This window comes from Pogoniulus pusillus, chromosome 18, assembly GCF_015220805.1.
Source record: "Pogoniulus pusillus isolate bPogPus1 chromosome 18, bPogPus1.pri, whole genome shotgun sequence".
Taxonomy (NCBI): domain Eukaryota; kingdom Metazoa; phylum Chordata; class Aves; order Piciformes; family Lybiidae; genus Pogoniulus; species Pogoniulus pusillus.
The window spans coordinates 3,884,587-3,909,550 of NC_087281.1; the positions used below are offsets into that span (position 1 = coordinate 3,884,587).

Genomic DNA, 24,964 nt, shown 5'->3' on the forward strand with positions numbered 1-24,964 from the left:
TTTACTTGACTAAAAGCTTTTTTTTGGGGGGCTCTCTAAGAAGAAATTTCTTCTCTTGACGTTTGCTATGCATTATAATTCCAGCAGTTTTATGCAATGGTGTTTTGTTTCAAATCCTTAAACTTAGAGGAGAGCAGTTTGTAGGATAGAATCATAGAATCATAGAATCAACCAGGTTGGAAGAGACCTCCAAGATCATCCAGTCCAACCTAGCACCCAGCCCTAACCAATCAACCAGACCATGGCACTAAGTGCCTCAGCCAGTCTTTTCTTGAAGACCCCCAGGGACGGTGCCTCCACCACCTCCCTGGGCAGCCCATTCCGATGCCAATCACTCTCTTTGTGAAGAACTTCTTCCTAATATCCAGCCTATACCTACCCTGGCACAACTTGAGACTGTGTCCCCTTGTTCTATTGCTGGTTGCCTGGCAGAAGAGGCCACCCCCCACCTGGCTACAATGTCCCTTCAGGTAGTTGTAGACAGTAATAAGATCACCCCTGAGCCTCCTCTTCTCCAGGCTAAACAGGCCCAGCTCCCTCAGCCTCTCCTCATAGGATTTGTGTTCCAGGCCCCTCACCAGCTTTGTTGCCCTTCTCTGGACATGTTCCAACACCTCAACATCTTTCTTGAATTGAGGGGCCCAGAACTGGACACAGTACTCAAGCTGTGGTCTGACCAGTGCTGAGTACAGGGGAAGAATAACCTCCCTTGTCCTACTGGCCACACTGTTCCTGATGCAGGTCAGGATGCCATTGGCTCTCTTGGCCACCTGGGCACACTGCTGGCTCATCTTCAGCTTACTATCTATCAGTACCCCCAGGTCCCTTTCCTTCTGGCTGCTCTCCAGCCACTCAGTCCCCAGCCTGTAGTGCTGCTTGGGGTTGTTGTGGCCAAAGTGCAGAACCCTGCACTTGGCCTTGTTCAGTCTCATCCCATTGGCCTCTGCCCACCCATCCAGCCTGTCCAGGTCCCTCTGCAGGGCTTTCCTACCTTCCAACAGATCAACACCTGCTCCTAGCTTGGTGTCATCTGCATGTCTGTGCATGCGTGTGCTTCAACTTTGCAATGTCCTTCAGGCTGATGTACCATTCAGAGAGTATACTGAAGTTGATACTGTGACTTTGGTTTTTGTTAGGTAGGAAGTCTGTGACAGAGATCTGTGCTTTTCAGATGATGTAGAGCATGGTGTAGAATGGGATATCTTAGGAGGTCGTTGTCTTTAAACTGAGCAACATCAGCTGCTAATGCTGGTTAGGAGTGCTTCCCAGGGAGCTTTTATGGCTCCTTTTCAAGATCCTGAGCTGTTTCTCTACTTCGAAGTGAACCTCCTGTCAAGGTCCAGAGAACAGAAATTAACAATAGCTCTGTCCAGAGGAACAAGATCTGTTCTTATAGATTTGTCTGTGAAATTAAGGTGCAAGCAAGGCCATAGATTGCCACAAAACTATTTATTAAAGCATCAAGTTGAACAGAGGGAGAGAGAGAAGAGAACAAAGGAGAAAGAGAAGCAGCAGGGAAGGGAAAGAGCAGGGATTATATTACCATCAGCCGCAGATGGGGGGGAGAGAGAGAGAGAGACAGGTGGGTGGCCCAGGGATGTTCGGTGGAGTTCATCAGGAGTTCTTCTGGTGGATGTGCAACTTTGGTGGTGCTCTGGTGGAAGTGCAGCTCTGGTGGAGGTGCAGCTCTGGAGGCAGGCATTGCTGATGTCTTTTTATACAGTTTTATAGCTGGGTGTCCAGGTGCAGCTCCCCAGGAAATCTCCCTGTGTATTCCTGCATTTGCAGGGGGCCAGCAGCAGCACTGGGGAGGGTCTCTGCCCCCTCTCTGTGCTACTCACCTGTCCATACCCTGCGTACACAAAAGCCTTTTCTCTGCAGAGTAGCTGACATAAGATGTGCACATCCTGGGCATGCGAGCCTGGCTGAGCTCCAGGGATTGCCACAAAGGCACTGCCTTTTGGTTTGCATCCCTGAGCTTTTGGCCAAGCACCTGGTCTGAGCTGGGGAGGTTAACAAAGGCAATCTTCGTCTGTGTTGATTGGGGAGTGTCCTGGTTTTTTAAAAGCTAGCAACAGAAATTAAACTCTCAAATGAAATTGGAGAAAAAATATAGAATTCTATTTGGACAGAGATACAGAGAGAGACATTACAAAGCAACTGCTGCATCCCTGGAAACCCTCTTGAGTTTTCCTCCATCCCAAAAACTGAATCTAATACTCCCCAGTGCTCCAATCCTCCCCTGCCAATGCCTCTGCCATCTAAAGAGGCCTAAAGAAGCCTCTGGAGGCCTGCTGCTTACATGTTCTTCCCGATAAAGTGGCTCCTGCCACACACCCAGGGCAGGAGGAGGAGGAAGGGAGAGCGAGCTGACCTTGTTGTGAGTTTGAGGAGCAGAATTATGGAATTCAATAACAATCTTCTAGTCCCCAGGAGGTTTTTTAACCCCATAGTCTCATCCTGGGACAGGGAGCAATCTTTATCTTTGTTGATGAGCAAAGGAGAGGAGATTTAGACTCTCACACCTCCAAAGATTGATTCTGTAAGACAAGCTTTCAAACTTTACAGATTCAAGCACCACTTCCTTCTTTAAAAACCCCAACCAAGCCAAACACCCCCAAACAAACCCAAACCCAAGCTAACTGAAGGATCAGTACTCATAAACTGAGACATAAGGGAACTTGAGATAATGAAACTCTCTTCCCTGTGAAATGTGGGAATATGAGCTGGGAATGGGGATGGAGCCTAAGTAGAAATGTTTAAGTAGGATATGTCTCTGAACTGTATTTCTGCTTGGGAGATGCTCCAGAAGAATTTCCACTCAACAGTTCTTTTTATCTCCTGCTAACTTCAGCTTTGGACTCTTGCTTAAAAATATCATCATGCCTTTTAATGTGAATTCTTGTGATGGTTTGGGTGTTCCCCACCCCCCTTGCACTTTGGAAATCACCCAGACTAGACTCAGCCAGCTCTGGAGATTTGAATGAAGCTCATGGGCAGAGTCCAATGGGATGGGGTTCAATAGCTCCAAGTGCAGGGTGCTGCACTTTGGCCGCAGCAACCTCATGCAGAGATACAGGCTGGGGTCGGAGTGGCTGAGAGCAGCCAGACAGAGAGGGATCTGGGGGTGCTGATTGATACCTGCCTGAACATGAGCCAGCAGTGTGCCCAGGTGGCCAAGAGAGCCAGTGGCATCCTGGCCTGCATCAGGAATGGTGTGGTCAGCAGGAGCAGGGAGGTCACTCTGCCCCTCTACTCTGCACTGGTTAGACCACACCTTGAGTGCTGTGTTCAGTTCTAGGCCCCCCAGTTTAGGAGGGACATTGAGATGCTTGAGCGTGTCCAGAGAAGGGCAACGAGGCTGGGGAGAGGCCTTGAGCACAGCCCTGTGAGGAGAGGCTGAGGGAGCTGGGATTGGTTAGCCTGGAGAAGAGGAGGCTCAGGGCAGACCTTATTGCTGTCTACAACTACCTGAGGGGAGGTTGTGGCCAGGAGGAGGTTGCTCTCTTCTCTCAGGTGGCCAGCACCAGAACGAGAGGACACAGCCTCAAGCTGTGCCAGGGGAGATTTAGGCTGGAGGTGAGGAGAAAGTTCTTCACTGAGAGAGTCATTGAACACTGGAATGGGCTGCCTGGGGAGGTGGTGGAGTCGCCATCCCTGGAGCTGTTCAAGGCAGGATTGGACGTGGCACTTGGTGCCATGGTCTGGCCTTGAGCTGTGTGGTAAAGGGTTGGACTTGATCTGTGAGGTCTCTTCCAACCCCGATGATACTGTGATATACAAGCAGATAGTTACAGTATATGCAGTTATAGACAGAAATAGACGAGGGAAAAGGTAATACAGAAACACAACAGCCCTCACAGAAACCAGAGTCCCCAGGAGGGGCTCTCAACCACCCTTCTCCCACCCCTCTCAATCTTACCCCAGTCCCAAGGAAGAATGGAGGTTCAGCCAGGGGGTTAGAAAGCAAAGTGGATTAATCAGAGAGGCAGCAGAGAGGCTGGAGAGAAATGCAGCTCAGGCAATGCCCCAAGAAGTGCCTTATCTATGTTTGGATTCTTGGTCTCATTCCTCTCAGCAAGCCTATGAGTGAAGTAGACATCACCCTGTTTCCCTTTCACAGCCTGTAATCTAGTTCTTCTCCCCAAAACATTCTAGCTAGCTTCAAACTAGCACAATTCTCTTCTGAATGTAGAAAATCAGTTACATTTTTTTCTACTTCATGCTGCTTTCAGCTTATATTTATTTTATATGTATATATATATTCTAGTATTACATAATAATATACCTATAGTAATATTATATTTATATATGTCTCAGTTCTAATTTAAGTTTCTCAAAGACTCAAATATAGTTGATAGAACCAATAACAATTTATAGGATGCCCTTCCCTTTTTCCCCCTTCTTTCCCAAAGGAAAAGGAATTAGATGGAGAGAGAGAGAAAAAAGGTATGCAGACCCAAATAAATAATCTCACTGTGATTTGGAAGTTAAAAGAAGAAAAGTTTAACAATAAATAAAAGATATATGAGGTAGGGAAGTTAAAAAGATTTAGGGAGGGGAAAACAAGATACAAAACATGTAAATATACAACCAGATTTGATGGCAATGGGTTTTGTCCACCTCGTGGGTGATGGCCATGTGGTGAAACAAAGAGAACCAGGAATGGGATGGTGATGTCTGGTGAGCAAGAAGGCAGGGGAGAGAGAGAGACAAGCAGGAAGTCCTCCTGCTTTTATGGATCCTGGACAGGCAGGAGAAGTGAGCTAACCATCATTACTTGGTAGTGTTCAGACCCTTGGGGAGGGGTCAAGACCACCTGGGGTCAGGTTCAAGATCACTCCTCCAGGAGGGTTAACCCTGTACAATGTAATGTATTATAAATATCTTAAAGCTTACTAAAGGCTACTTAAGAGGAGAACCTGTGATCTACACTATATGTAGAATCATAGAATCAGCCAGGCTTGGACCTCCAAGATCATCCAGTCCAACCTAGCACCCAGCCCTAGCCAGTCAACCAGACCATGGCACTAAGTGCCTCAGCCAGGCTTGGCTTCAACACCTCCAGGGACGGTGCCTCCACCACCTCCCTGGGCAGCCCATTCCAATGCCAATCACTCTCTCTGGCAGGAACTTCCTCCTAACATCCAGCCTAGACCTCCCCTGGCACAACTTGAGACTGTGTCCCCTTGTTCTATTGCTGGTTGCCTGGGAGAAGAGGCCACCCCCCACCTGGCTACAATGTCCCTTCAGGGAGTTGTAGACAGTAATAAGATCACCCCTGAGCCTCCTCTTCTCCAGGCTAAACAGGCCCAGCTCCCTCAGCCTCTCCTCACAGGGCTGTGCTCCAGGCCCCTCACCAGCTTTGTTGCCCTTCTCTGGACATGTTCCAGCACCTCAACATCCTTCTTGAATTGAGGAGCCCAGAACTGGACACAGCACTCAAGGTGTGGTCTGACCAGTGCTGAGTACAGGGGCAGAATAACCTCCCTTATCCTACTGGCCACACTGTTCCTGATCCAGGCCAGGATGCCATTGGCTCTCTTGGCCACCTGGGAACATTGCTGGTTCATCTTCAGCTACTCTCTATCAGTACCCCCAGGTCCCTTTCCTCCTGGCTGCTCTCCAGCCACTCAGTCCCCAGCCTATAGTGCTGCTTGGGGTTGTTGTGGCCGAAGTGCAGAACCCTGCACTTGGCCTTGTTCAGTCTCATCCCATTGGCCTCTGCCCACCCATCCAGCCTGGCCAGGTCCCTCTGCAGGGCTCTCCTACCCTCCAACAGATCCACACCTGCTCCCAGCTTGGTGTCATCTGCAAACTTACTGATGCTGGACTCAATGCCCTCATCCAGATCATCAATAAAGATATTGAACAGGACTGGGCCCAGCACTGATCCTTGGGGAACACCACTAGTGACAGCTGCCAGCTGGATGTGGCACCATTCACCACCACTCTCTGGGCTCTGCCATCCAGCCAGTTCTTGACCCAGCACAGAGTGAATCTGTCCAAACCATGAGCTGCCAGCTTGGCCAGGAGCTTCTTGTGGCAGACAGTGTCAAAGGCTTTGCTGAAGTCCAGGTAGACTCCATCCACAGCCTGCCCCACATTCACCAGGCAGGAACCTGATCATAAAAGGAGATCAGGTTGGTGAGGCAGGACCTGCCCTTCCTAAACCCATGCTGGCTGGGCCTGATCCCTTGGCCACCCTGTAGGTGCTTTGTGATGGCACCCAAGATGACCTGTTCCATCTCCTTGCCTGGCACTGAGGTCAGGCTCACATGTTTGTAATTTAATGTTTGATGTAAATCCTTACCTGTATTCTTAATTTGCTTTCCCTCTTGTTTTATCTTTTCAATGCAGATGTTGCTGTACAGCTTCCAGACAAAAAGTCTATTATTATGTATTTGACCTCTTTATTTGAGGTCCTCCCTAAGCAAGTCACTATGGAAGATATCCGGGAGGTGGAGACCCTTCCAAGGAAATACAAACAGGAATGTGAGGATGAAGATTTCAGCATGCAGCAGGTGTGTTTGTCATCAATGTCTGCCTTGCTTTTCTTGAGTTGTAATTTTAGGTGATCTTCAAGCTTGTCCATTGCCTCTCAAACATGTTTTCCATCATGGAATCAGTCAGGGTTGGAAGGGACCACAAGGATCATCTAGTTCCAAGCTCCCTGCCCACACAATTTGTGCACATCTTGTGCAACACAGCTGCAAAATAGGGAAAGTCATAGCTGCTTTTTTAAAAAATAACTTTCATTTAATCTTCTTTTATCTTCTTTTCTGATTCAAGTACAAAATTTTGTGTATTGAGGTAGAAAGTTCCATCTGTGTTAGGCTGCTTCTGCTGCTTTCGTATTTGTCTCAGCGTGCTGCAACAGGGCACTCTTTGACTTTTCCACAGGACTCATTTTGGTAGTGATGGGGTTTTGGCACCCAGACTAGACTCAGCCCAGCTGGGAATTAAGGAATGAAGCTTTATATTCACAGCTTAGCACTATATCCAAGCAGGTATTTACAATCTATACAGCTAGAGACAGAAATAGACAAGTTAAAGGCAATACAGAAACACAACAGCCCTTCCAGAAACCAGAGTCCCCAGGAGGGGCTCCCAACCACCCTTCCACCTCCTTTCCACCCCTCTACCTTATCCCAGACTTTGCCTTATGTGCAAGGTCAGTTTGGAGGATTGGCCAGGGGGGTTAGGAAGCAGAAGGATTAGATGGACAGCAAGTTAGGTTAGCGAGGGAAGTGCAGCCCACAAGCCAGAGACCAAACTCTATTAGCTATGTTTGTGTTCTTGTTCTTATCCATCTCAGCAAGCCTATGAGTGCAGCAGACATCACCATTGTTTCCTTTTCACAGCCTGTCATCTAATTCTTCTCACCAAGACATTCTAGCTAGCTTCAAACTAGCATTTCTGGGTGTGAGATTCACTGTTAGAAAAGACAACTTTAATCTTGCTTATTTATCTGGGTTCTTTATTTTCAATGGAAAGTTCCTTACTTTCCTTACTGTGACCTTTCTCATTGAAGTGTACTGAATGATAACTTTCAATGTTATGTAAATGAATGTACTGAATGATAACTTTTAATGTTATATGAAGAATTAAAAGGGGTTTTGGTTGTTCTGGTTTTAGTATCATTTGGGGAGGCATCTTCTGTGCACTTCTAAGACATCACTTTTCTCTTGGCTTCCTAGGCTGTAGCAGTTGAAGAGGAACAAGGCAGTTCAAGAGCAGAAACACCCAGGACAGTGACAGAGGTGGATATGGACCTGGACAGCTACCAGGTTGCCCTGGAAGATGTTCTTACGTGGTTGCTGTCAGCTGAAGATGCATTTCGGGAACAGGAGGAAATATCCAGTGATGTTGAAGAGGTCAAGGAGCAATTTTCTACCCATGAAGTAAGATTCTCTTGAAAATGAATTAGTTGGTTTTGTGTGTGAGCTGCAGAACTTCAGTTTCCTAATCCTTACCTAAAACCTGCAATTCCATTTGTTTAGTCTTGATATTTCTAAGTTGAAGCACCTCTATCTGAACATGATGGTGGTTTTTTTTTGCTTCTCTTGTTTTGAATTCCTTTTGGTGAACTAAGAACTTCTTGAAGGAGGAGCTACATCTTTTTAGCAGAGTTTGTGGGAATATAGAAGCATAGAACTTTTGGCACTCTTTTGTGTGTGATGTATGTGTTGATTGTTTGTTTGGGGTTTTGTTTTGTTCTTAAATTAAGTGATGAAGGATGCTGGGATGAGGGTTGGAGTGGATGATCCTGGAGGTCCTTTCCAAGCAATTCATAGTGATTTATATGTTGTTCTGAGGGATTTGGTTTAGTCAAGGACTTGTCAGTGTGAAACTAATGATTGGACTCAATGAGCTTGAAGGGCTTTGCCAATCTAAGAAATTCTGTGATTCTGTAAGTCAGTTTTTGGTGGCTGTAACACAAACACAGTCTAGTCCAGGCTGATTCAGGCAGATTTGCTGTCAAATACTAAAAAACCCTGTTCATCTGTATGCCACCTGCTGTTAAATGAGCCCAATGATGAAATTGATAATCATGTCCATGTTCCCTGGCATGATTAGCAGAGTTTATTTCAGAAACGTGGTGGTGTTGCTTCCAAATTGTTGTTTCCAAATTACTTTTTGGTTCTGTTCTCAGCCTGAACAAATGTTCTAATGCTGCTAAAAGTTTTAAGTGTAATATTCACAGGATCACAAAGTGTAAGGGGTTGGAAGGGACCCAAGGAGATCATCGAGTCCAACCCCCTGCCAGAGCAGGACTGCACAATCTAGCACAGATCACAAGGAACACATCCAGACAGGCCTTGAAAGTCTCCAAGGAGGGAGACTCCAGAACCTCTCTGGGGAGCCTGTGCCAGTGCTCTGTGACCCTTACAGTAAAGAAGTTCTCCCTTGTGTTGAGGTGGAACCTCCTGTGCTGCATCTTCCACTTATTGCTCCCTGTCCACATTAGATGTTTTAGTTTTCTCCTGTGACAGCTTAGTGTAGACAATTCAATTTGAAATCTGTGAGGAACTTTTTTTTCCTCCCTGTGCTATAACTTTAAAACCATGAACCACAGGAAGAGGCATTCTGGATTTGTAGTAAATATGTGATTTTTAAAGGGTTATTAACTCATAGAGTTCTATGTGCTTTCCTGCAGGACATTTCAGATCCTGGTTTAAGTTTTCTTGGCCGTGGTTTCTGTTTTAGTTTCTTGGTACCTTTGTTCAAAGGCTCTCTTTTTGCAAAGAGCCTTTTGTCTGAGGTGGTCAGCCTTTTTCTGCCATTAGCTCTGTTTTACTGGCTCTGGAATCTTTATAGCTCATGGAGAATCTTCTATCATAGACAGCAACAGGTTTGCCATGTTTGTGTGTGTGAATGTGCCAGCTGGTTCTGCAGTGCTGTTTCAAATAGTGGCAGTTTAGCAGCACGTTTACATACTTGTGAACTGTAGGAGCTCACAGGTCAGTGTCATGGCTGGTTGTACCACTTCCAGGCTTTCATGATGGAACTGACTGCACATCAGAGCAGCGTGGGCAGTGTTCTGCAGGCTGGAAACCAACTGGTGGCCCAAGGAAATCTGTCACCTGAAGAGGAGTTTGAGATCCAGGAGCAAATGCTGCTGCTGAACTCTCGCTGGGAGGAGCTCAGAGTGGAGAGCATGGACAGGCAGTCCCGGTGAGTCATGTAGTGCAAACCCTCCTACAGCTGCAGATATAGGAGGTGCTTACTCTCTGGTGCTTACTGCATCCTGAAGAATGTGCTTTGCATCCAGCTGTGAGGGTTTTCCCAGAATTTAACTTTTCACTCTGTGACATGAACTCCATCTTGTTCCAACTTTCCAATATAGACCAAAAGTGACTATAATTAGGGTGGTTTTTTATTCTTATATGAAAGTCCTTTGTTATGATTTGTACATGTGCTGAACTACAGATGTGGTATTAGACCAAATAGTTACATAAATGTGTGCTTTACACTGTTTCATCCTCAATAAAGCACACTGTAGCTGTAGACAATTATGTGTTTATGCAACTAAAAAGCACTCAGAAGTTTTTCCTGCCCATGGGTCATCAAGCTGAGAGCTGCTCATCAAGGGAGATGCATTTTGTTGCAACTCTTAGCAGAGGCTCCATTCACAGATTCAGAGGTTGCATCAGGTTGGAAGGGGTCCTCAAAGGTCATCTTGTCCAGCCCCACTACGGTGATCAGGAACACCTCCAACTAGAACAGGCTGCCCAGGGACACATCTGACCTGATCCTGAGTGTGTCCAGGGATGGAGCCTCAACTTCTTCCAGTATTTTGCCACTCTCATTGTTAACAATTTCCTTCTTATGTCCAACCTAAGTCTACCCTGCTCCAGATTAAAAACAATGCCCCTCATCCTATCACTATAAGCCCTTCTAAACAGTCTCCTTATCAGTTACTGGCAAATCTTTGTTGCAAGAAATAATTTCTGATATAAATTGCCTAATTCAGTAGCTTTTTTACCTTGAGAAAGAAATCAGGTTATTTAACTGTCCCTTAACTTAATGGTGACAATCTTATTTGATGATAGCTAATTGCTTTATGAATGGCCTTACTTATTTTCTCCAGGAAGTAAAACTTAAGTTTCATTCCCTGGGAAACAACTCTACTTGTGCTTCTCCCTGCAGCCTGCATGACATGCTGATGGAGCTCCAGAAGCAGCAGCTGCAGCAGCTGTCTGACTGGCTGACAGTCACAGAAGAACGCATTAAGAAGCTGGAATCTCAGCATCCTTTAGCAGAAGATTTGGAGTCCCTTCAAAAACAGCTGGAGGAACATAAAGTAAACATTCTTCTCTTATGCAGTACCTATGGGAGAAATGTTTGAAAGATGAAATGGGCTGCCCAGGGAGGTGGTGAAATTGCCATCCTTGGAGGTGTTGAAGCAAAGCCTGGGTGAGGCACTTAGTGCCATGGTCTAGTTGATTGGCTAGGGCTGGGTGCTAGGTTGGCCTGGATGAGCTTGGAGGTCTCTTCTGTGATTCTACGTGTGTGTTGGTGAGAAACTTGACTGTGTCATATATGACACAGACATATATAGCTGCATGTCAAAGGGCTGCATTTGTCACTTGGAAAAAGGTGATGATGGAGTAGGAAGGAATTGCAAGTTTCTGGCACTGAAGACTTAAGCACTGATGATGACCATAGCAGGAAACAAAACTTAAAGGGGAAGTTGCATTCCCCTCACTTTGTGTGGAAAACAAGGCCTCTCCAGATAAATTGGAGAGCAGAATAGAAAGCAGTGCAGATGAACTTGCCTTTAATGACTGCGGGCGTTGTTAAAGCATGCTTGAGGACCTCAAGGTTTAAATAAGCAGGAGTTAAAACTATTGGGAAGGGCCTCTCGAGTCACTGATTTCTGCCCCTGCTTTTACATAGGCTGCATTCCAAAGGGATGCATAGACACTGCCCTCTGATGTGCACCGTGTTTTGGAAGTGCTTTGTCTCTTCATGAAGTTTCCAGATTAGAGGTCAGCCTTTCTAGCCTGCAGTCTTTTGGGTTTTTCTTTAAGAGCATGATGGCCTTCTGAGAGTTGTTGTGATTGCAGCTTTGGTTTTCATACTCAGTGCTGAGGTTGACACCTCACAGGGCAAGAACTGTGGAATGTTTTCAGTCTGTGTTATTCCATGTCCCACATTTGCATTCTTTCCTCTACCTTCAAAGCCCTGAGGAATTGGAAGTGTGTAGCTCACAGAGTTACTTAGAATGTTCTGGGATGAAAAGTGATATTTGCACTACTGTAAAGGCATAGAAAGGCATATTGATCTTGCAGAGTTATCTTGGAGGTAGGCTTTAAACATGGACTCTGTTCTTTTAGAAGTTGTCTGAAATTTGTTAGTTTGATCATACCAAACTGATCAGACCTGTATGTTTCCTGTGGTTTTCTACTACTGTCATTGAAGGTCATGATCAGTGCATAGCACTGTTGAAACTTGTGATGACTATGTTGTTAACTGTTAAAAGACAAATGCTTTTAGTGATTTTTCCCTCTTTGGTGTTCCCTAAGATATTTGCTTGTTAATAATAAGGGTGTTTTAAGGAAGCTCTTGAGCTCTGTTACCTGCAACAGCAGAAATCCTAGAAAGTCAGTGCAGTTGCCATAGAGTTTTCCCAGCCTGGCGTGGTGCATATAGCTTAAAGTACTCCATATTCTCCAGCATTTTAACAGAATGGTTTGGAGAAATGTATTACATTGAGCATTTATTGCATTTAAGTCTTGTTACATGTAGCCTTGTTCAACATCCTTGTCAGTGCCATGGACAGAGGCACTGAGTGCAGCCTCAGCAAGTTTGCTGCCCACACCAAGCTGTGTGGTGCAGCAGACAGGCTGGAGGGCAGGGATCCATGCAGAGGGACCTGGGCAGGCTGGAGAGGTGGGCACAAGCCAAGCTCAGGAGGTTCAACAAGACCAAGGGCAAGGTCCTGCAGCTGAGTTGAGGCAATGCCAAGCAGAAATCTAGGCTGGGCAGTGAGTGGCTGGAGAGCAGCCCTGAGGAGAGGGACTTGGGGGTGCTGGTGGATTAGAAGCTCAACAGGAACCAGCAGTGTGCACTTGCAGCCCGGAAAGCCAAGCAGAGCCTGGGCTGCATCAGGAGAAGTGTGGCCAGCAGGGCCAGGGAGGTGGTTCTTCCACTCTGCTCTAGTGAGACCCCACCTGGAGTCCTGCATCCAGTTCTGGAGCCCCTATTACAAGAGGGATGTGGAGATGCTGGAGTGTGTCCAGAGAAGGGCTATGAGGATGCTCAGAGGGCTGGAGCAGCTCTGCTGTGAGGACAGACTGAAAGAGTTGGAGTTGTTCGGTGTGGAGAAGAGGAGGCTCCCAGGTGACCTTCTTGTGGCCTTCCAGGATCTGAAGGTGGCCTCCAGAAAAGCTGGGGAGGGACTTTTTAGGCTGTCAGGGAGTGCCAGGACTGGTGGGAATGGAGCAAAGCTGGAGGTGGGGAAATTCAGAGTGGATGTGAGGAGGAAGTTGTTGAGCATGAGAGTGGTGAGAGGCTGGACTGGATTGCCCAGGGAGGTGGTTGAGGCCCCATGGCTGGAGGTGTTTAAGGCCAGGCTGGCTGAGGCTGTGGGCAGCCTGCTCTAGGGTAGGATGTCCCTGGGCATGGCAGGAGGGTTGGAACTGGCTGATCCTTGTGGTCCCTTATAACCCTAACTGATTCTGTGATTTATTTAAACTGTGGTTCTGTGTGCTTAATTGTTGAATCTGAAGTAGTTTGTCGCAGCAGTTGTTAGACACTGTGACCTAAATGGCAAATCAACAAAAATGCATTGACAGTTGGTGACCTCTGATTTGTTCTTCTAGATCCTGCAGAGTGACCTAGAGGCAGAACAGGTGAAGGTGAACTCCCTAACGCACATGGTTGTCATCGTTGATGAAAGCAGTGGGGAAAGTGCAACAGCTCTTCTGGAGGAACAGTTGCAGGTAGAATGTCAGAGCTCTCCTTGAACTGTACTACCAGGCACTTACAACCTCCAGATATAATTGCTAATGAGCAGTTTTCTGTTTAAAGACAACTGATAGTAGAAAGTGAAGTAGTGTACATTTTTAAGAAGTAATGTAAAGAGTTATTTAAATTTGCTCTGGGTGAAACCTGCAAAAGCACTTGGACTTTTAAACTTGATTCCTGATGAGTCCCAGGGGCCTACAAGAGAGCTGGGGAGGGATGTTTTAGGCTGTCAGGGAGTGACAGGATGTGATGGTTTGGGAGCAAAGCTGGAGGTGGGGAGGTTCAGGCTGGCTGTTAGGAAGAAGTTCTTCACCGTGAAGGTGGTGGGAGCCTGGAAAGGGTTGCCCAGGGAGGTGGTCAAAACCCCATCTCTGGATATGTTTAAGGCCAGGCTGGCTGAGGCTTTGGGCAGCCTGCTCTAGGGTAGGGTGTCCCTGCCCATGGCAGGAGGGTTGGAACTCGATGATCCTTGTGGTGCCTTCCAACCCTGACTGATTCTGTGATTCAATGATTCCCTGTGACCTAGGCACTTCTGCAGTGCATCCTCTCAACAGTTGAATTAAAAATGGAAGATACACAGTACAGCATTTATTTCACATAAATAATCTTCATGAGGAAGCTGATAACTAATGAGAAAAATATTTGAAGGTGTGAGCAGTCTTGTCAGAAGATTCTGTAACTTCAAGTATAGAGGGTGTGAAACAGTTTATTGAAGCAGAATCCATGCTACTGTAGAAGTCACTCACACAGCCCTCTGGCTGCAGCAGGAGCAGAGATAAGGCCATAGGTGAATGCTCTTCAGCGTTTTAACTTGGTGTAATTCAACAGTGATGATTACTGGCAAGGAAATAGCTGTGATGTAGGAAGAGCTGCCTGTGGGTTTCCTTGTGAGGCTCGTGGTTGTTCATGAGTGTGTCTTGCTTCTGCAGAGGCTTGGTGAGCGGTGGACAGCAGTTTGTCGTTGGACCGAGGAGCAGCGGGTCAAGTTGCAGGAAATTCAGCTTTTATGGCAGGAGCTGCTGGAAGAGCAGGTTAGTAGCCCCTTCAGATGTCCAAAGTGACTGGCTGACCTGAGGAGAATCAAAACCAGCCAAACAAAAAACCCACAAGCCTCTTAGAAGGACTTAACAACACTTGGTGACTTGAAAAACTAGATTTCCTGTTCTTGTTTGGGTTTTCTGTGTTTCTTGAGGAGCAGAGTAGCTTTGCTTAAGGAGAACAAGTATTTTTCCTTAAGGGGTTATTAACTTCCTTACTCATCAAATAATTTCCAAGGAAGCTTACAAAATGGTCAAGAACTGGGAATATCCATGAGAATAAAATACCAATGCATTGCTAAGCGTTTGGTAGTGTAACCACAGCAATGTTGATCACAGAAATCTTGCTAATTAAGGTCCCTGCAGAGGGACCTGGCCAGGCTGGATGGGTGGGCAGAGGCCAATGGGATGAGATTGAACAAGGCCAAGTGCAGGGTTCTGCACTTTGGCCACAACAACCCCAAGCAGCACTACAGGCTGGGGACTGAGTGGCTGAGAGCAGCCAGGAGGAAAGGGACCTGGGGGTACTGATAGATAGTAAGCTGAAGATGAGGCAGCAGTGTGCCCAGGTGGCCAAGAGAGCCAATGGCATCCTGGCCTGCATCAGGAACAGTGTGGCCAGCAGGGCAAGAGAGGTTATTCTGCCCCTGTACTCAGCACTGGTCAGACCACACCTTGAGTACTGTGTCCAGTTCTGGGCTCCTCAATTCAAGAAAGATGTTGAGGTGCTGGAAGGTGTCCAGAGAAGGGCAACAAAGCTGGTGAGGGGCCTGGAGCACAAATCCTATGAGGAGAGGCTGAGGGAGCTGGGCCTGTTTAGCCTGGAGAAGAGGAGGCTCAGGGGTGATCTTATTACTGTCTACAACTCCCTGAAGGGGCATTGTAGCCAGGTGGGGGGTGGCCTCTTCTGCCAGGCAAGCAGCAATAGAACAAGGGGACACAGTCTCAAGTTGTGCCAGGGTAGGTATAGGCTGGATGTTAGGAAGAAGTTCTTCACAGAGAGAGTGATTGGCATTGGAATGGGCTGCCCAGGGAGGTGGTGGAGGCACTGTCCCTGGGGGTCTTCAAGCAAAGCCTGGCTGAGGCACTTAGTGCCATGGTCTGGTTGATTGGTTAGGTGCTAGGTTGGACTGGATGATCTTGGAGGTCTCTTCCAACCTGGTTGATTCTATGATTCTATGTGTGTGTCCAACTTGGAAATGTGAACATGAGTGTGCAGTCAGCTAACCAATATAGAGTGTTTTAAAAATCAGCAACATAAAACATGGTCAATATAGTGAAGCAAGCAGCTTGTCTCATTTTGCTGGGTTTAGGTGAAGAGTTGGATTGTGAAGGTGATGGTGATGGGAGTTTTCCTTTGATGTCTTACATATTAAATAGAAATAGAATCATAGAATCAACCAGGTTGGAAGAGACCTCCAAGATCATCCAGTCCAACCTAGCACCCAGCCCTATCCAATCAACCAGACCATGGCACTAAGTGCCTCATCCAGTCTTTTCTTGAAGACCCCCAGGGACGGTGCCTCCACCACCTCCCTGGGCAGCCCATTCCAATGCCAATCACTCTCTCTGGGAAGAACTTCTTCCTAATATCCAGCCTATACCTACCCTGGCACAACTTGAGACTGTGCTCAAACACAGTACCTGATGCCATTGAAAGTATGGTAAGATAGATTGGTGTATCCAGTCCTAGAGTTTATTTTTGTGTCTCAGTGTGCTAGTTTGAGGCTAGCTGGAGTATTTTAGTGAGAAGAATTAGATTGTAGGCTGTGAAAAGGAAGCGGTGGAGATGTCTACTGCACTCATAGACTTGCTGAGATGGATAAAAACAAGAATGTAAACATAGATATCACAGTGGGTCTCTGTTGCAGCTTGTGATGGTTTGGGTGTTACCTGTCCTCCCCTCCTCCCTAAAGAAAATCACCCAGACTAGATTTAGCTGAGCTGGAAATTAGAATGAAGCTTTATATTCACAGCTTAGCACAATATCCAAGCAGGTATTTACAATCTATACAGCCACGGACAGAAAGAGACAAGTTAAAAAGGTAATAAAGAAACACAGCAGCCCTCCCAGGAGGGAGGAGGAGGAGGGACTCCCAACCACCCTTCCACCTCCTTTCCACCCCTCTGCCTTATCCCAGACTTTGCCTTGCGTTCAGGGTGAGTTTGGAGACTTGGCCAGAGGGGTTAGGAAGCAGAAGGATTAGTTAGGCATCAAGCTACAGAAGTGCATGCAGCCAGAGACACACAGCAACTCTGTTATCTATTTTTGTGTTCTTGTTCTTATCCATCTCAGCAAGCCTATGAGTGCAGCAGACATCACCACTGTTTCCTTTTCACAGCCTGGCATCTAATTCTTTGCACCAAAATATTCCAGCTAGCTTCAAACCAGCACACATCGCTATTCTCCCCTCTGTTCTGTGTAACTAATCCTGCTTTCTAACCTTCTGGCTGATCCTCCAAGCTCACCTTGCATGTAAGGTATACTCTGGGATATGGTAGAGGGGTGGAAAGGAGGTGGAAGGGTGGTTAGGAGCCCCTCCTGTGGACTCTGGTTTCTGGGAGGGCTGCTGTGTTTCTGTATTACTTTTTAACGTGTCTATTTCTGTCTGTAGCTGTATAGATTGTAAATATCTGCCTGTGTATTGTGCTAAGCTGTGAATATGAAGCTTCAATCCTTAGCTTCCAGTTGGGCTGAGTCTACTCTGGGTGATTTCATAAGAATTGGGGGATGGGTAACTCTTAAACCATCACACTCAGTTTTAAATATTTGATGGCTTTTCTCTTGAAGCTTTTAGTTAAATCATTTTGTTTTCTTAAATGATGGCATTTATTTCTGTAAACTTGTTAAAACTCTGCAGTATAAAGTCATAGAATCAGCCAGAGTTGGAAGGGACCACAAGGATCATCTAGTTCCAACCCCCCTGCCATGGGCAGGGACATCTCACACTGGGTTAGGCTGCCCACAGCTTCATCCAACCTGGCCTTCAACAGCTCCACACATGGGGCCTCAACAACCTCCCTGGGCAACCCAGTCCAGCCTCTCATCATCTAATGCTGAACAACTTCCTCCTCATGTCCAGTCTGAACCTCCCCACCTCCAGCTTTGCTCCCATCCACCTAGTCCTGTCACTTCCTGGGAGCCTAAAAAAGTCTCTCCCCAGCTTATTGTAGGCCCCCTTGACACAGTAGACACAATTTCTTTCTTTGTTTTCTAGACATTTAAAAGGAGTAGAGCAGTGCTGCTAAAGCTGTTGCTGTCTCTCATAGAGATGTTCTGTCTGCACTTCAGGGTGTTGCATGTGTGTGTTTCTCCCTGACCTCTTCTGTATAGGCAGTATATCAATAATCTGAATTTGTAGCTCTTGTGACCTGCTGTTACTAAGGAACCAAGGCTCAGATCCTGGTTTATCCAGTGCCAAGTATCTGTTTGTGTGTATCTCTTTAAGCTACTGTGTTGGCATACAGTGTGTATGTACATATCTAAGTTCTGTTGTAATGATTTTCTGTCAGCTCTTAGGCAAGACAAATTTCTGAGTTGAGAAATCAGGGTTTCTCAAAAGTCCTCATTCTCTATGTCAAAGTGCAGGCTTAAAATGCTCTCAGTTTTGATGACCCCATGTGAACACATTTCTGTCTGCTTCCACTGTTAATCTGTTTGAGGAAAAATGACCACTCATTGCAGTGCTGTGAAGAATGTCATTCTCTTCCATTGGGGTTGCTTTACATTCAGTTGTTCTTAATTTGTGTGTAATTGTGTTGTTTTGCAAAGGTGACCAAAAATAATTTGGTGTCTATTGAATGTAGAATTTCAGGCAGGAAGTAATGAGGAAGTAGAAGTTTACTTTTAAGTGGCTTAGATCAGCCTGTGTTTGCCTTGGCTGTTCAACTCCAAGCAAAAAATTTAGTGCTGACAGGTTTGAGTTACAATTCTCTGTCCTCAAGAATTATCATAGACTGGAATAGACCTCCAAGATCATCCAGGCCAACCTAGCACCCAGCCCTAGCCAGTCAACCAGACCATGGCACTAAGTGCCTCAGCCAGGCTTTGCTTGAACACCTCCAGGGATGGTGACTCCACCACCTCCCTGGGCAGCCCATTCCAATGCCAATCACTCTCTCTGCCAACAACTTCCTAACAACATCCTGCCTAGACCTCCCCTGGCACAACTTGAGACTGTGTCCCCTTGTTCTATTGCTGCTTGCCTGGCAGAAGAGCCCAACCCCACCTGGCTACAACCTCCCTTCAGGGAGTTGTAGTCACCAATGAGGTCTGCCCTGAGCCTCCTCTTCTGCAGGCTGCACACCCCCAGCTCCCTCAGCCTCTCCTCATAGAGTTTATGTTCCAGGCCCCTCACCAGCTTTGTTGCCCTTCTCTGGACCCGTTCCCAGCACCTCAACATCTCTCTTGAATTGAGTGGCCCAGAACTGGACACAGCACTCAAGGTGTGACCTGAGCAGTGTTGAGCACAGAGGCTGAATAACCTCCCTTGTCCTGCTGGCCACACTGCTCCTGATGCAGGCCAGGATGCCATTGGCTCTCTTGGCCACCTGGGCACACTGCTGGCTCACATTCAGCTACTATCTACCAGTACCCACAGGTCCCTTTCTTTTGAAACTCATTGAAAACTTCCATGTTAACAAAGTGTTCACATTAACTCAACCATTTAAGTGCTGTAGCTTTCCCTTTTGCCCAGCCAGATGGAGAGATGATCAATGTGATGCATCAGCCTTTTTGTGGCTGCCTAGAAAAGTTTTGGAAACTACATTGCTAAGTCAACACAAACCTTACCACTCAGGAAACAAATTCTTCAGTCAATGCCAGATATTTCCTAGCACTGTGATAATCATGTTCCAGTTTTCCATGGGGATGGATCACTGACTGCTGATTTAGCAGAAATTAATTGAGTACATTGAAGGGTTTTTAAGCTCACTTATGCATCAAACATGTTGGCTGGGATGCCAGCATGGTTTTTCCTCAGTGTGGTATTATAGTTTTCTTTTCTCACAGGCTTATGGCATCTCAGCACTGTTGTATTTGCTGTCTGCATGTTTTGTTTATTGGTGTACACTTGCAGTGTAGACCACCGTAACCCTTCAGCCTGAAATGTGGTGAAGTTAGTTCAGGGACAATGCCAGAACTGTACAAGTAGACTCTGAAGCCCAGTGGCTGTTGTGAGGTGTGTTTTTCAAAGAACAAAAAAGTCTGCTTTGCTGTATCATTTCATTTATGTGGTTGTTTTAAAACACTAGAGGAGTCACAGTGTTCCAGTGGTCGTCTGACTGAGCTTGTGAGAGAGCCCAGTGTCATCTAGCATAACATGTTAGCTATAATTATGTTACATCATAATATATTAGTTATAAAGTCCTTCCTAATCCTTTATGCCAGCTATACTGGAGTTTCTGTTCCACAGGACTGCTGTGTGACTGAAGAGATGCAAGACCCAGGGCACTTTTCCCAAAATGAAAAAAAAACAACCCTCCAGAAACCTAACCCAACCCACCCATCCAAAACCTAACCAGCAACCCAGCCCACCCATCCAAAACCTAACCAGCAACCCAGCCCACCCATCCAAAACCTAACCAGCAACCCAACCCACCCATCCAAAACCTAACCAAAAACCCAAACCACCTATCCAACAACCCAACCCACCCATCCAAAACCCAATGGACAACCCAGCCCACCCAACCAAAAACCCAACCAACCACCCATCCCACCCATCCAAAACCCAACCGACCAACAATCCATCCCACACCCAACCGACAACCCAACCCACCCATCCAAAACCCAACCCACCTATCCAACCACCCAACCCACCCATCCAAAACCCAACCAAAAACCCAACCCACCCATCCAAAACCCAATGGACAACCCAGCCCACCTAACCAAAAACCCAACCAACCACCCATCCGAAACCCACCCAACCAACAACCCATCCCACACCCAACCGACAACCCAACCCACCCATCCAAAACCCAACCAACCTATCCAACAACCTAACCCACCCATCCAAAACCCAACCAAAAACCCAACTCACCCATCCAAAACCCACCCAACCCAACCACCCAACCAACAACCCATCCCACCCATCCAAAACCCAACCAACCACCAAACCCAACCAACCACCCATCCCACCCATCCCAAACCCAACCAACCACCCAACCCACCTATCCAACAACGCAACTCACCCATCCAAAACCCAACCGACCACCCAACCCACCTATCCAACAACGCAGCCAACCCATCCAAAACCTAACCAACCACCCAACCAACCTATCCAACAACCCAACCCACCCATCCAAAACCCAACCAACCTATCCAACAACCCAACCCACCCATCCAAAACCCAACCGACAACCCAACCAACCTATCTAACAACCCAACCAATCCATCCAAGACCCAACTGACAACCCAACCAACCCATCCAACAACCCAACCAACCCCAGAAACCCCAAACCAACAACAAGCAGCACAAACCCCTCAAAAAAACCCAAAACAACCCAACAAAACAAAGTCCACCAGAAGCAAACATGAAAAGTAAAGGAAGAAAACTCACCACCACAAATACACCCTACAGACCTGTTCAAGACCCATGAGTTAGCACTTACCAGGGCAGACTGCCTCAGCATTCAGCAGTGAATGAAATGGTATTTGCTGAAGACAGTCTTGCAGTTGGAAGTAGATCCAGTAAACAGGGAGGCAGCTAGTTAGTAGCTGTGTCTTTGAATGTCAGGACTAAAAAAACTCTGTGGGAAAATGTTTATAAAGGTTGAGTTTTGAATCACAGAATAAGAAGGGTGGAGAACAAAAGAAGGAGTGAACCCCATTTTGTTGTATTTAATCCTCATATGGTTTCTAAGTCCAACATCAGCTTTATGGTGGATAGCTTGTTGCTATAAACAACTGTGAGGGGAGTGCTATATTGAGAAACAGATATGTTGAAATTGTTTTATTACTGAGTTTTCTGATGTGGTTTGGTTTTTTTTCCCTTTAATACCTGTTTTTGTTAATGCCTACTGAAATTCCTGCATATAAAGATTGTAGAAATGTGCTTTGAGTGCAAAGAGCCCCAAGAAGGAATTGTCAATAGCTGTTTAACAAGCTTGCTGTTTTTCCTATGATTTGCAGTGCTTGTTGAAAGCTTGGTTAACTGAGAAAGAAGAGGCTTTGAGTAAGGTCCAGACAAGCAACTTTAAAGATCAGACAGACCTGAGTGTAAATGTTCGAAAGCTAGCGGTGAGTATCCTTATCCTGCTCTGCCCTGTCAGATCTCCTAGGCTAAATGCATTACCATCATCAACCCAGTAGGAGCTGTGAATTACAGAATCATAGAATCAACCAGGTTGCTCCAAGATCAGCCAGTCCAGCTCTATCCAATCAACCAGACCATGGCACTAACTGCCTCATCCAGTCTTTTCTTGAAGACTTTTGGGGACAGTGACTCCGTCACCTCCCTGGGTAGCCCATTCCAATGCCAATCACTCTCTCTGTAAAGAACTTCCTCCCAATATCTTAGAATCAGTCAGGTTAGAAGGGATCTCCAAGATCATCCACTCCAACCTATCACCCAGCCCTAGCCAGTAAACTAGACCGTGGCACTAAGTGCCTCATTCAGTCTGCTCTTGAACATCTCCAGGGACAGTGACTCCACCACCTCCCTGGGCAGCCCATTCCAATGCCAATCACTCTCTCTGCCAACAACTTCCTCCTAACATCCAGCCTAGGCCTCCCTTGACACAACTTGAGACTCTGTCCCCTTCTTCTGTTGCTGCTTGCCTGGCAGAAGAGACCAACCCCACCTGGCTACAGCCTCCCTTCAGGTAGCTGTAGACAGCAATGAGGTCTGCCCTGAGCCTCCTCTTCTGCAGGCTGCACACCCCCAGCTCCCTCAGCCTCTCTTCATAGGGTTTGTGTTCCAGGCCCCTTTAGAAGCCAGACCAGATTCTTTCACTTGAATTTCTAGGTTGATGAGACAAACTTTGAAACAGCTCTCCTGGATTTTTATTGCAAGCCAGCAGTCCAGTTGTGCTGTTAGTTGTTTTTCTTGAGAGGATGTGTATGGTTCTGTGTTTGTTTCTTTTTTGCTTTTGGTGGTCATGTGTGGTTTGTTGTGTGTTTGAATTTGTTATTATTAGTATGCAGCTCCTGAACAAATCATGTGTAATTGTTACTCAGGAGATACTGCTGAGTGCTCTAGGAGCTGTTTCAGGGATGTGCTCTTTTTAAGGGTGTCTGGTAGTATCATAGTATCATCAAGGTTGGAGGAGACCTCATAGATCATCAAGTACTGATTGATACCCACCTGAACATGAGCCAGCAGTGTGCCCAGGTGGCCAAGAGAGCCAGTGGCATCCTGACCTGCATCAGGAATGGTGTGGTCAGCAGGAGCAGGGAGGTCATTCTGCCCCTGTACTCTGCACTGGTTAGACCACACCTTGAGTGCTGTGTCCAGTTCTGGGCCCCCCAGTTTAGGAGGGACATTGAGATGCTTGAGCGTGTCCAGAGAAGGGCAACGAGGCTGGGGAGAGGCCTTGAGCACAGCCCTACGAGGAGAGGCTGAGGGAGCTGGGATTGGTTAGCCTGGAGAAGAGGAGGCTCAGGGCAGACCTTATTGCTGTCTACAACTACCTGAGGGGTGGTTGTGGCCAGGAGGAGGTTGCTCTCTTCTCTCAGGTGGCCAGCACCAGAACGAGAGGACAGCCTCAGGCTGCGCCAGGGGAGATTTAGGCTGGAGGTGAGGAGAAAGTTCTTCCCTGAGAGAGTCATTGGACACTGGAATGGGCTGCCCGGGGAGGTGGTGGAGTCGCCGTCCCTGGGGCACTTCAAGGCAAGGTTGGACGTGGCACTTGGTGCCATGGTCTGGCCTTGAGCTCTGTGGTAAAGGGTTGGACTTGATGATCTGTGAGGTCTCTTCCAACCTTGATGATACTGTGATACTGTGAAGTCCAACCCTTTACCACAGAGCTCAAGTCTAGACCATGTGCTTTGTTACACAGTAGACTGTTGAAACCTGTGATGCATCTGGTTGGGCTTGTATGTTTTCCTTCCCTGCAATGGAATTAAGAGGCAGTGATTGGCAAAATACTTGATGTAATCTTGTACTGTTTCCTTTTACCTTCAGATTTTGAAAGAAGACATGGGTATGAAACGGCAAACACTAGACCAGCTGAATGAGCTAGGTCAGGATGTGGCCCAAATAATTGGGAATGACAGAGCATCCAGTAAAATTGATCAGGACCAAGAAGATCTAACTCAGAGGTGGGACAGTTTGGTTCAGAAGCTAGAGGATTATTCTAACCAGGTACTTAACAAGACTACATTACTTTTGAGCTGTTTCAACGTCTGTATGTATGCAAACCTTAGTGATGCTCTCAGCAAAATTGCCCAAGCAAGTTCTTGGCATCATGCTAGAGAGGTAGGTGAGTGCTCCTTCACATGAGGCTGATGTTTATCTGCTGGCAAAGCTGTTTACAGTTTTTGATCAGCAGAACTCTAAAATGTTAACCTCACAACTACTTTTACTCATTTCTTACACAGATTAAGCCTCATTTTTCAGTGAAGCTAAGCTGGCTTGCCACATATTATCAGTGCAAAGGTCTTTAAACATTGTAAAAGTGCTGGACCTAGGTAGAATCTGATAATAAAAGAAAACAAAGACAAAGCCCAAACTCCAGAATAGGTAAATAAATGAGAGTCACTCACAGACCATAAATGCTTGTGTTATGATCTCTCACCTGTTGAAAATAGAGTAGTTGTTTGTTTTAAAGTGATGACATTCAAGGCAGGTTGTTAGCTGTTGTCAAGGTCCGGAGGAACAGAGATGAACAGTGTCTCTGTCCAGAGGAGCTAGACCAGTTCTTATGGATTCTGTGTTGGGAAATTAAGGTGCAAACGAGACCATGGATCACCATGAAACTGTTTATATAAGGATAAGGTTGGGCAAAACGGAGGGAGAGAGGGAAGAAGGGGGAAAGAAAAAGATAAAGAGATCGATGGAGGAGAGAAGAAGGAGCAGGGAAGGGAAAAAGGCTGTGATCATATTACCCTCAGCTGCAGATGGAGGGGAGAGAGAGAGACGGGTGCGTGGCCCAGGGATGATCTTCTGTGGAGTTTGTCAGAGGTTCTCCAGGTGGTGTGCAGTTCTGGTGGTCTGGTGATGGTCTGCCCTCGGTGGTCCCATCACTTGTGGTCTGATGGAGATGCCACTGGTGGTCTGCTGGGAATGCCACGCTTGGTCTGGTAGGGATGCCACACTTTGGCCGGCATTTTTCCTGCCTTTTTATACAGTTTTCTGCTCAGTCTCCAGCTGCAGCCCCCCAGGGCATCTTCCTGTGCATTCTCATGCATTCGCAGGGGTCTGGCACCACCGGGGAGAGGGCCTCAGCCCCCTCCCTGGCCGCACCTGTCCACATCCTGAATGCCCATTTCCCCTGGGGATAGCTGAGATAAG

At 46.7% G+C, this 24,964-nt stretch overlaps 1 protein-coding gene across 1 annotated transcript in view; it reads left to right on the forward strand.

Moving 5' to 3' along the window:
• The window catches only part of UTRN (utrophin), a 481,902-nt gene that overhangs the window by 119,646 nt on the left and 337,292 nt on the right, over positions 1–24,964 (forward strand). Inside the window, exons 9-16 of the mRNA XM_064158262.1 lie at positions 6,361–6,524; positions 7,701–7,904; positions 9,497–9,678; positions 10,654–10,807; positions 13,332–13,451; positions 14,406–14,507; positions 21,643–21,750; positions 23,636–23,815. Of these exons, the coding sequence (XP_064014332.1) occupies positions 6,361–6,524; positions 7,701–7,904; positions 9,497–9,678; positions 10,654–10,807; positions 13,332–13,451; positions 14,406–14,507; positions 21,643–21,750; positions 23,636–23,815 (1,214 nt within the window). The remainder of the gene's footprint in view (positions 1–6,360; positions 6,525–7,700; positions 7,905–9,496; positions 9,679–10,653; positions 10,808–13,331; positions 13,452–14,405; positions 14,508–21,642; positions 21,751–23,635; positions 23,816–24,964) is intronic.